Source organism: Moschus berezovskii, chromosome 18, assembly GCF_049115385.1.
Source record: "Moschus berezovskii isolate FMDL1 chromosome 18, NW_MosBer_1.0, whole genome shotgun sequence".
In the NCBI taxonomy this organism is placed as follows: Eukaryota; Metazoa; Chordata; class Mammalia; order Artiodactyla; family Moschidae; genus Moschus; species Moschus berezovskii.
Genome location: NC_142477.1, coordinates 66,453,541 through 66,464,921, shown reverse-complemented (window position 1 = coordinate 66,464,921; position 11,381 = coordinate 66,453,541). Strand labels below are relative to the sequence as shown.

Here is an 11,381-nt window from a genome sequence, read left to right as displayed (position 1 = left end):
CGTTCCCTCAAATGTTCCCTGCGAGCGGAAGTGCCTTTCTGCTACATATCGGTTCATTTCGTTAGAAAATGAAATAATCCACAGTGCAGTGTGTCTGGGGCCACCGCGCATGGCAACACCCAGGCTGGACCGAGCGACCCCAGGCTAGGGCTCATCAGCCCGTCCCCGCTCCGGTCTCCAAGGTCCCAACTCTTGAGCTGGTAAAGCTTCTGAAAGCACGAACAAGCACCATGGTTAAAGGCCTCTTTGTCCCTGCACACAGAGATTTTTGCATTTCTTTTTCTCTTTGTGTGTAGTTGTGGCTTTAAATTAAACCGAAAAAAAAAAAAACCCAAAACCGAAACAGAGGGAAGCGAGGAAGGCTGACGAAGCACTCCAGACGAGGAACGGCGGCGTCCGGCGCGGGGCCCTGCGATGCATCTTCCCTTCCTGCCGTGGGGTCCCATCTGAAGACAGGCGGCTGGGTGTCCGCAGCTCAGTCCCCAGGTCAGGCTGCAGGGGAGCCCTGTGCTTGCCAGAGGCCTTGGGGAGTCGAAGGTGAGGAGCAGGCTGGAGGGCGGCCCTTCACCGCCTCTGCTGCGCGTACACCGGGTAGGCCAGCGTGACGTTGAGGGAGTCGTTGTGCTGCACGAGGGACGTGTGCTGGTAATGCAGCACCAGCTCCTTCAGGGAGCCGTACAGGTTGTAGGGCTCGGCGAAGCCGTAGCCCGTGGCCGTCTTGTTGATGACGCAGTGCTTGACCTCGCCGTCCACCCTGCATGGGGGGAGAGCAGAGGGGCCTGCGTGAGCTCAGGGAAGAGCATCATGACAAGGTACACCCGACGCCGCCTGAGCTCTGGACGGTGGCGCTGCCCCCGTGTTCCTTAGTGGCTCAGTGATTTGGGGAGGTAACCAGCTTCACTGAGCCACTGGATGGTCATTTTGAGATGGGTCTGGAAATGCCCACAGACTCTCCATTTGCTCTAAATTCTCCCATTGCCTTGCCCTCATTCAAGGTCTTTTCCTTTCCTTCCTGTGGCAGCAGTCCTCTGCTTACATGGCGGGAGATGACAGGCTAGAAAATACCTGAGAGCCTTTTCCTTCAGCAGGCCACTCGCTTCTCTGAAATGATGTTAGTGATCCAACCTCTCGCCCTTCACGATACTCCCAGACTATGATGCTAATAAACAAAGGAAAACCGGCCCTCGGAGGGAAATGTCTTCTCTTTGGGTGTACTGATGGCAGGGTTGGTGAGCAGAGCCCTTTCTCTCGCTGTTTTAACCTGTCCCTGATGGGGACTTTACCTGTTCGTGGTGCTTCCACGTGAATCTCCTCAGATTTTAACTATACAGAAGCCCCAAAACAGCAAGTATGGCTGTTTCCATTTTAAAGATGAAAAACAAAAGGCTTCTCTTGATGAGACAGCTGCCGAACTGCCACCCAGAGCCCCAGTTTTCCACCTGAAAACTGCTTTCTACTAGCCCTCTGAACAGATACTCCTGCTTAGATGTTCAAATATTAGGTTTTATTTCCTCTTCTACACTATTGAAATACTTGAAAATTAGAACTTTTTCAAATCCTTGCCCCCAAGGCTGGCTGGCTGGCTGGAGATACGTACACCACAGAGCAGGCGTAGCAGCCCTGTTTACTGCTTTCCCGGACAAGAAAAGTGCCGTCTCGCTTCCCTCGCAACAGGTTTTCAGCTTTGTTTCGGTTGCTGCTTCCAACATTCCAAGTCTTCTCGTCATGGTGGGGCAAATCCTCATCATCTTCTACCAGCGAATATTGGCTGAAAAGGTAGAAGAGGAGGTTTCTGAGTGAAGTGCACATGGCGGCCACTCACCTGCCCCTCTGAGAAGGAGCCCGCCTATCGCCTCAACCTAGTTCCTGCCGCTCCTCTGAGCGACTCAGGCTGGCGGTCACGGGGCTGACTCAACCAGCTCCTCGGGCCTGAGCTTCCTCATAGAGTTTAGCCTTCAACCCCCTGAACAAAGTGAGCAGGACTAAGTGAGACTCTTCCTGTTTTCAAGGCGGCAACTATGCTCAGCTACCTGGGCAGAGAGGACGGTATTCAACAATCCTGTCTGTCCAGTTTAGATCAGGAAACTGACTGACTAGGAGGAATGCCAGCTTTTAAATAATTGAAACAAAAGGTATACATAACCTTTAAAAATATACTAAACAACAGTTGTCTCCCTCCCAACTCCCCTCTGACTGTTCCCAAAATATGTTGGGATTTTCCAGATGGTCCTGGGGCTTCATTATGGACACAGCGTCACTTATTCCCCAGTCTATGGTGGGCGTGGGGAGGTGGTGTGGATAAATCTACATTCTCCTTTGCTAAACTTTCCTTTTTTAAAATTCTGGGAAATGTGACTGATGTATTTTCTCCTACAAGATAGTCCATTCCTCACTTGCTCTGCAGGCAAAGCAAGTGGTGCATTTTCCTCAAAAGAAAAAAACACCCCTGCCCCCTCCCATCTGTACTAGCCACTTACTCTTCAGTGTTTTCATTGCCCAGCCACTCGTTCAATTTCTTCTGCCGAACACCTTTCTGAGTCAACCACCTGGAAAAGAGTTTTAAAAAGAAAATGGATTAAGAACCTATCCTTTATTTTCGCAATTACCTATCATGCACTGGCAGGATTCCACTTCCAGTACGTACATCAAGTATTGGTCTCTTGTCTTTCTTAGCTGAATGAGGTCTGGTTTAATGCTGTTCATGCGTTTGTCAATCTCACGATACTCAGCCGCCTGCTTCTTCAAGTCCTCTTCCAATCTCCTTCTGCTGTCGACAATTTCACTGATTCGAGACTTTAACTTTTCATAATTATGCATAATCCTGTAGGCAAGAGAGATGCATCTGTAATTACCTGGAGAATCATGAAAGTTCTCCCAAGGTTTCAATATTGATCCCCAGCAGTTTGCCTTAGGTTGCTTTCTATCCCTGTCATGTCACAGAAATAGAGGTCACCTTTAGACAGTATAAGAGAATTGTGGTGATCTAAAGCACAAGGGCAGTGAAACCCTCTCAGGTCACCAACCTTTGGATTTCTGTCTCATTGCCTTCACGTTTAAACTTTTCTATGTATTCTTTGCTGTACCGCTCCTGGGTTTGGCACTGTTCTTCAAATATTTTTATGGTTTCATTAAATGCTTCAATAGCTGTTCTTTTCATTTGGATTTCCTGCAACACCAATTTTAATAAGATAAGGTCATTCTTTTCACAAAACAGACAATTTCTTATGGCAAGACACTACTAGAGACAATTGATTGGCACTACTATCTGGCATGTGAGTCCTCTGTTAGCAGGGTAGGACTCTAATTCATAAAACTCCTTAAAACAGTATTAGAGAAGCACACATTTCCTTTGGAGAATTTTCCCAGTCTATGGAAGATGACTGCTTGACACTTTGCTACAGTTTTCATCTTTAAAAACCATTCCACTTTTATCAGCAGTTTCTGGCATCCTTCTGCTCCCTCTGGCGGTCCCAGATATGCGATGGCCTAGAGGAGATTAAGCCTCTAGGAAAACAAGGCAGCCTCAACCTTTCATTGCAGCAGGACCTACCTATCATGGTTAAATCCCCATTTCAGAGATTAGACAAGTCTGTAGAACTTTCAGTTATTATTAGCTTTTACTCTAAAGAGAATTCTGCACCCAGCAATTATGTCAAATCAACTTAATTTATTATTCTGATACTCACAGGCTTCATTTAAAAGGTTTAGAGATATAGTAAGTACGTACTAGAATAATCAACAATGATTCACAAATAAAATCTCTCTCCTCACTCTATTACCAGAAAAACATTTTACAGTCTTGTTTTGAAGCTGAATATAACATGCACTTGATTGTAAGAATTAAGAACTCTACACTTTTAATGTGATTGTCACAGAAAACTCACCTGGGAAGTTCGGGTATAGTCTTCATATAATCTATCATATTCCCGACTTTTTTCTTGAAATTGAGTGTTATATTCATGTAATTTTTTCCCTACAGCTTCAATATTATCTTCTTTGACAACTTGATCCTGGAAGGATTATAGAGATTGGAAGAAAAAGAGAAAAATAAATTCAGTTGATAAGGTACTTTTAAATGACCATTGTTGGAGGATTTTTCCACATCAGATATTTTGTTAAAGTATTTTACAAACTTGTGATCACAAAATTACAATTTGAAAGTTTTTTGAGTTTAATGACATGGAATTCATCTGACTCAAAATATTTTCTAAGCATTAAAAGAATCTTTTACAAATATAATAACATGGGTATGTGATTACCTGTTGGTATTTGGATACTGGATAAAGTAATTTCACATCCAGTTTGGGATTATACTGAGCTAGAGATTCATTCCGGTAGTGGTTTATTAGTTCAACCACAGAGTTGAAGGTTAATGGGTCAGAGAAGCCATATTTCCCATCTCGGTGAAATATTTTGATTAATTTGTTATTTCCTCCTTTCCTGCAAATGCAATATAAAAATAATGGCATTAGAATTCTCTTTAAAAAAAAAAAAAACCCGCAAAAAACCCAGTATGTTCTACTATCACCTCGAACATGTCAATTTTGGCCATGTACCCTAACTCACCTTAGTGTAAGAGTGTAATCCCCATGCATTTTAGTAGATGCATCTCGTACCAAAAAGGTCCCGTCAGCTGTATCTCGAAGTTTTTCATTCACTTCTTCCCTGAAGTGAAAAGAACATGAGACAATGCTCACCTCGAAGATTTGATGGTTCTCGAGTTATATTTTTTAAAGGCATTTTCAAAATTAACACCCTAGTCACTCTGAACAAATCAGTATAGAAAACCATGATCCCCAAAAGGTTTCCTCTTCACTCCCCTCAAAAAAAAAAACAGCTTAGACTAAAAATGCCACTTCATTACGTTTAACGTTAATTCTGAGAGTTTTTGTCTAATAGAGAGAGTGACTTTATACTCTGCCTTGAGGCAGTGCCACTTCACCCTACTGCCTCCCTGACATCTCTGTCAATAATGAAACTTCTCGGGTATTTAATTTCCTGCGGCATCCAGCACCCACAGCTCCCCAGAGCTCAGTGACTTCTATGGTCGTCTCTGGAAGGGAACCAACTATGCTTCATGCTTATGTTGGATGATATCCTAAAAATGGAATTTAGCAAGCTGGTGCTTTTGCTTTTCTTTCTCTTCATCTAAACTCCCCAGCTCTGCTGAAAAACTCAGAGTCTCTATAGCCTTACCTCGAGATATCTCCCCAGTACCATTCAGCATCTTGTAGAGACATATTGTTATTCATACCGTTGTTGGCTACAGTAGTAGTGGGTTTTGGTGGTTTGGGAGGCAGTGCTGTAGATGGAGGAGAAAGAAAAAGTTTTTGCAATCCCAACTGCAAATAAACATTTAAAATTCTACCCACATTCCCTGAGATAAATAACATTTTCATGTAGAAAAGATTAGCAATGAAACACAGCAGTAATGTACAAGTCCATGAAACTTTTTTTTTTTAAATCAGACATTTTTGACTACAGATTAAAATTTTAAAAAAAGAGTTGAGACTAGCAAATAAAATGGGCTGGCCATGTAAATGAATTTCAAAGTAAATCCAGAGTCACAACATCTTCTACTTTTAGGTTTGAGTTGTGTTAAAGTTTCATATCTGGTCAAATCTGTCTAAAGTAAGAAACCACGAACAGAGTAGCAGCAGGAGGAATCACATGGCTTGGTTTTAATTTCCTCCTCTTATTTAATTATAAAAGACAAATTTCCTTTCTGTCCTCCAAAAATGCCGTTGCGGTAATAAAAAAGCTCATCTACACAGCAATATGTTTTAGGAGGAGGAATTGGGTTTCTCTAATCTTAGTATTTCAGGCACTGTTCTGCCAAATGCCACTTGAAGAGACTCCTCTGTGACCTCAATCTCTTTAGTATTCCTGTTAATATTCTATTGGATAACTATGCTCTATATTATGCCAAGACTGATTAAAAACCATATCCCCTCTTCCTCAATGTCAAATCAGTATTCATATACCAATTGGTGACAAATAAAGACTGCAGAGTTTCTGAATTTAATTGGGAGGAAGGCTGAAATAATTGAGAAAGTCAAAGAGGTCTAGGATATCTTGCTAAATTCTAAGTCATAAGTTTTAAAGCACCACTGTTACATTTTAAGCAAAAATTATTTCAGGAGTCTAGCAGGTATAATCTCATAATGCCTGAGACTCAATAATGGAAAGCCAACTTCTCTCACTGCAGTATCTTAAAAGAAGACAGAGCAGACAAAGTCTCAACATTAGATTCAGAATAGTTTCAGGGCACCAAGAACTGAGTTGCAATCACTGCTACATTTGACATGCTTTCTAAAGTACCGAGTGTTATCACTGCAAAGTACCACACTGTTCTCAACCACTGTCGGAAAAGAAGCACCAAGGATGCAGCCTCTTAATTAAAGGAACGATATACAACAATATAACCAACAGCAAACAAGCTCGAGTAACGAAAGACACAGGTGAAAAACTGGAATCCAATTTATATCCATTCAACTAAGAATAAGCATTTACCCAACACAGCCTGACCTGCTTGCTTCCACAGGCAGTCAAACCATTTGTTTCATTTTCACACTGTGAGCAAACTCATTAAATTAGAACAAATTAATAAAAGACAGCCAAAGAGGAGCTGTTATTAGCAGTTGTCAAAAAAAATGCCACAACATTAACCAGTTCTCTAAAGAATACTGCAGTATTACCTGGTGGATCCATTTCTATATAAAACATCAAGTCTGTGCCACAATTTATATCTGTCTTAGCATATTCTAAATCCAGGTCTTCCATATTCCAAACAGTGTTGTACATTTGTGCGAGAGTTTCCTTGGCTGAGCTCAGTTGTAAGAAAAGAGTCCGGCTTTCTTTGTAATGGTGTCTTGGAATTCATTTTAAAACCTATAAGGGGCTGCACTGTAACCTATGACATCACACACCCCAGCCAATCAAGTCACAAAAATGTCACCAGACCACTCCTGCTTCATCATTTCTCTTCCCTACCAGCCTTAACATAGCCCCGACCTCACGAAGATCCTACATCTGACAGAGCTGCAATGTGTAAACGCTCTTCGTTTCAAAAAGGTGTTTAATCTGACTGTTCTTCTCGAGCCGTGAGTTTTCTAATTCCTTTTTTATTGCTCCTTGCAGCATGGTATGCTCCACTGTTGGCAGGCTGACAAAAGCTGATATGCAGCAGCACGTAGCTTTCCCCTCACCTCCCCCTAGTGCATCTGGGTTTATAGATAGCCTGATCATTTCTTGGTTTAAAAATCTTACAAAGGCATCCAAATGGTATACTTAAGATATGTTTTACAGTCCTAAAATGCCTCCGATATATATTAAGAGCAAGAAGGATCAAGAACTCCCTGGATATTTCATTTCAGCCCTCCATAATTCACTGCACTCAGAACTTATACACTGTCACAAATGTACTACGTTAGAAAACACAATTAAAAGAAAATGTAGAGGCAAAAATCTCTATTAAACACTGCGGCTGAAACGAGACTTTATAGATAAATATGGAATGCAACCCCCCCCCAAAAAGGCCATATATCAGAATGCAGAGTACAGGCAGAGTTATCTTTGCAAAGTATTTCTCACTGATGAGCCCATCTTCAGATTTACTGTGCTAAATACTGCTTGAGGGGGTGGGTGATGTAATCACTTGGTGGGGGGGGGTACTTTTTTCCCCCTTCCATCTCAAATGCCTCACTTTGGGAAGAAATATTATTATTTCTTCTTTGCAGTATTTAATGTAAAGAAACCAACTCCCCTATAAATCTAAATGCTAGTTCTTCTATAATGAGCAGGGAGGAAGGAAGAAAAGGTTTCCCTCACCCATGTAAATGCAGCTAATTTAAAAAAACTACAGTGGGCTGTGTGATCTGCGTACGTGTGCCTGTCACATATTTCTGTGACAATTTAAAGAACACAGAAGCCCTTGAAATTTATTCTTAGAAGTTCTGTCAAATTTGGAATCATAAAATATATAGAAATAGCAAAGGCAAGGCAGTCTCTGAGCACTGCTCACGTGTCCCTCTTCCAGCTTATTTCATTTTCCCACTAAGGAGGAAGGCAGATGCATCCTAAACCCTCCCACCCTCTCACTCACATGCTCTCTTTGCCTAAAGCTTAAGTAACCCGAAATGCAAAGACAAATTGTAAAAATGGTAAAAGTCATGGTGGGGGGGGGGTGGAATAAGCCCTCAGAAAAGAATCAGAAAAAAAAAATTTTTGAGTTTAATAAAAATGTTGACCCAAGTCCTCCCAGCAGCTACGGCAGCCCCACGGGCTTCCCCCACCCCATGCCTTTGGACGCACTTGGTGCAAACCGGTCCTGCCGCTGGAGCCCAGGTGGCAAACAGACCCAGGGGGAGGGCAGGGAGACAGGTGACTCTCCACCTCCCTCCCAGGCCTGGCCAGACCCCAACTTCCAGACCAGCACTTGGTAATTACCTTCCCTCCCCATTTCCAACCGGAGCCCCATCTTTCCTTCACACTGTGCCCAAGGAAATGGGAGAGTGGTTCCCCTGATCTCTCATCTGCCCTCCTCATGCAGTGCTGACTCTCTCTCCCTCTCTCCCTGGGACACACACACACAAACTGTAGAAATGAGCCCTCCAGAAGAGTCCCCCCAAAACTGCAAAAGCCAAGGGGCAGAACAGTGCACAAATGAAAGGCAACTTACTTTGCAGGTTATGCATTTCAACGGTTTCCCTTGGAAATGCTTGTATCCGACAGTGGAAAAAAAAAATCCCCAAACCGATTCCTCCTCCAGCCAGGCGGCGCAGGATCCCGCGGCAGCGCCGCTCAGCGCCCGCAGCCCGAGCACAAGCGGGCCGCCCGGGGCCGGGGCCGGGGCCGCGCCGGCGAGAGAAGCAGCCGGGGCGCTCGCACGTCCCTCTCAGATAAAGATCGCGGCTTCATGATTAACTTGGGCAGGTTCAAATATTTGCTGAGCTAGGGATTTCGGGTGGGGGAGGGGAGCCCAAGTCCAAGTTGTCATCATCGGCTAACAAGTGGCCAGTGCCAGCCCGGGTCCTCCTCCTCCTCCTCCTCCTCGCCGAGGAAGTGAGAAGGCCATTGTCAGGGGGCCGAAAATAGGTTCTCCATCGGCTGCGGCGGCAGCACGGCTCGCAGGCTCGTGGGGCTCAAGTGGCCACAGTGCAGCGAGGCACTAGGCGCTGCCAAACACAGGAAGTGGCTGAGCTAGTTCAGCAAAAAATAGAATCAAAGCCTTGCTTGTAAAGGCCTGAACCTCTCTCAGAAGGGCCCAGAACACCGTGCCTCGCTCGCGTCCACCTCCTCCCACGCACCAGCACAGACAGCCCTGCAGGTGTCACGGGGGAGCCCCCAGGGGAGCCGCCCTGCAGGGAACAGGGTTACAAACTGGTCCACAGGAGGAGGCGCCTAGGGAAGGGTGACTCTGCATGGCTACCGTAAGTGCCGTAGTATTAAAAATACACTCAGATCCGAACTGTACTCTGCAGCTATTTGTATGGAGTCAATTTCAACTCCAGTTAAAATGGCCATAAAAATGCATTACGTTCATGCATACTCTATAGGGAGCAAAGAGTAGGAGGGCAAGGAGATGGCACCCCATGATAGAGGATTCCTTTCTCTTTACTTGATAAAAGTTGCAAGGAACCAAACTTAGGACCCTTGGCTTCTATTAAAAAAAAAAAAAAAACAACAACTAAAATTTGGCCAAACAAAATTTTCACTCACATCAGCACAGATGGCTTTACTGTTATCTCAAGAACCCAATGTAAAATCACAGAATCAGTACTTTGAAAACCAGAGCAAAATTCAGAGATCACTTCAAGGAATTCCCTACTATAACACACACACGTTTGTAAACCAGAACACTTGCTAGAAGACGAAAACAAAATTTAGAGATCACTTCAAGCAATTCCCTCCTACTACACACACACACACACAAGCCTGAAAACCAGAAGACTCGCTTGAAAACCTGAACAAAATTCAGAGATCACTTCAAGCAATTCCCTTGGACAACACACACACACTCTTCAGACCCAGAGTGAAGAGGTTTGCATAAGATTATAGCACTAGTCTGAAACTTCTTTTTGGTCCTAAACTCCCTTTTTCTCCACCCACTGGCTTGCTCTTTACTTCCCTCTGCCAGAGAAAGTAAAAATTAACAAGTGAAACTGAAGTTAATTTCTTTTAAGCCACATGCAAAAAACTTCACACCTAGAACAAAACTTTTTTTTGTTTCCTATTTTTAATTTTTTTTAAAAAGCTGCCTTCTAATTATCTTCAAAGAAACATGCATTCTGTGATACCCTTAGACTCTATATGAGAAGGTGACATGCAATGTCAAAGGTCACATGCAATGATAAAGGAGGATCTAAGTGCTGACCCAGAGTCCAAAAGGGAGGAACAAGCTTCAGAATTATTGCAATATCTGGGAAATGCTGCCAAACTCACAACGAGAGTGATTTTACAAGCTCTGCTTTGGTGCAATTGATAGAATATGAAGCAACTACTTTACCAGTGGGGGGAAAAATCAGTCAGTCTATAAGTGAATTTCCTAGCTCCTGCCGGCTGATTACAGACATAGGGTTAGTTCAGAGAATACCCTTGCATCCTGAGTTGCATAATCTTACCTAAAAAAAAAAAAAAAAAGTCTTTCTACTTGGAAACATCAGTCACTCACGCATACCTGTCTGGATTCACAGGATGTGTCACATCAAAACCTTTTAAGATTAAAACGTTCTCTAGTCCAACAGTCTGTTTCCCGTGTCAGAAGAAAATTAGCCACGGGGAAATAGCACACTACTTTATAGAAAATCTTAAAAAAGATTTGAAAACTTTGCTTCAAATTTCTCACAGTATGCACAATCATCTACCATAGAAGTTCTATTAATTACTCGAAGTATGAGAAAATCTCTTCCCATTCAATTTTAGTCATTTAGTAATCTGCCAAACCCATGCTTTTTATTAGTTTAAAAAGGGAGCCCTCTGCTGGTAGAACAGAATCAGTAACTTTGGCTCCAGAGAAAACTTGCCATGTATTTCACTCATCTCCCACTGTGTTCAAAAGTTCACACACAAAAAATAACTGCCCAACTGTCATTTAATCTATATGATTTACTAAGAAAAAAACTAATAAATGCACAGATGTCATAACAACCTTGGAAATATTTACACATGCCTGCTAAACTCTTGTAAGAAAACTTTTAATTTCTGAAACCCAGAGATTTCAGAAATCTGGCTTTCCACAATAGAAAACTTACTCAATTGAAAACTAACTTTACCTTCTAGATTCTTCAAAACACTAAGTCTTACAACTTTCCCCTTCCTCAAAGTTTTGTAAAACTCATTTCAGAGGCAAAATAGGCCATGTGGCACTTCTCAGCAGGTGT

General features: G+C 43.0%; 1 protein-coding gene across 3 annotated transcripts in view; it reads right to left on the bottom strand.

The window, feature by feature from the left end:
• Positions 1–304: 304 nt before the first annotated feature.
• PIK3R1 (phosphoinositide-3-kinase regulatory subunit 1) overlaps positions 305–11,381 on the bottom strand; it is a 92,757-nt gene continuing 81,680 nt past the window's right edge. Inside the window, exons 1-10 of one of the 3 annotated variants that reach the window (XM_088827739.1) lie at positions 8,681–9,254; positions 5,197–5,302; positions 4,567–4,665; positions 4,260–4,440; positions 3,885–4,010; positions 3,024–3,166; positions 2,645–2,821; positions 2,478–2,546; positions 1,598–1,768; positions 305–754 (exon numbers count right to left, since the gene is read on the bottom strand). In XM_088827739.1, coding sequence (XP_088683865.1) covers positions 565–754; positions 1,598–1,768; positions 2,478–2,546; positions 2,645–2,821; positions 3,024–3,166; positions 3,885–4,010; positions 4,260–4,440; positions 4,567–4,665; positions 5,197–5,302; positions 8,681–8,696 — 1,278 coding nt within the window. In that variant the 5' untranslated portion in view covers positions 8,697–9,254 and the 3' untranslated portion in view covers positions 305–564. Of the gene's footprint in view, positions 755–1,597; positions 1,769–2,477; positions 2,547–2,644; positions 2,822–3,023; positions 3,167–3,884; positions 4,011–4,259; positions 4,441–4,566; positions 4,666–5,196; positions 5,303–6,698; positions 6,888–8,680; positions 9,255–11,381 lie in introns of those variants that run through there. The other 2 variants (XM_088827737.1, XM_055421934.2) reach the window with 2 other exon arrangements.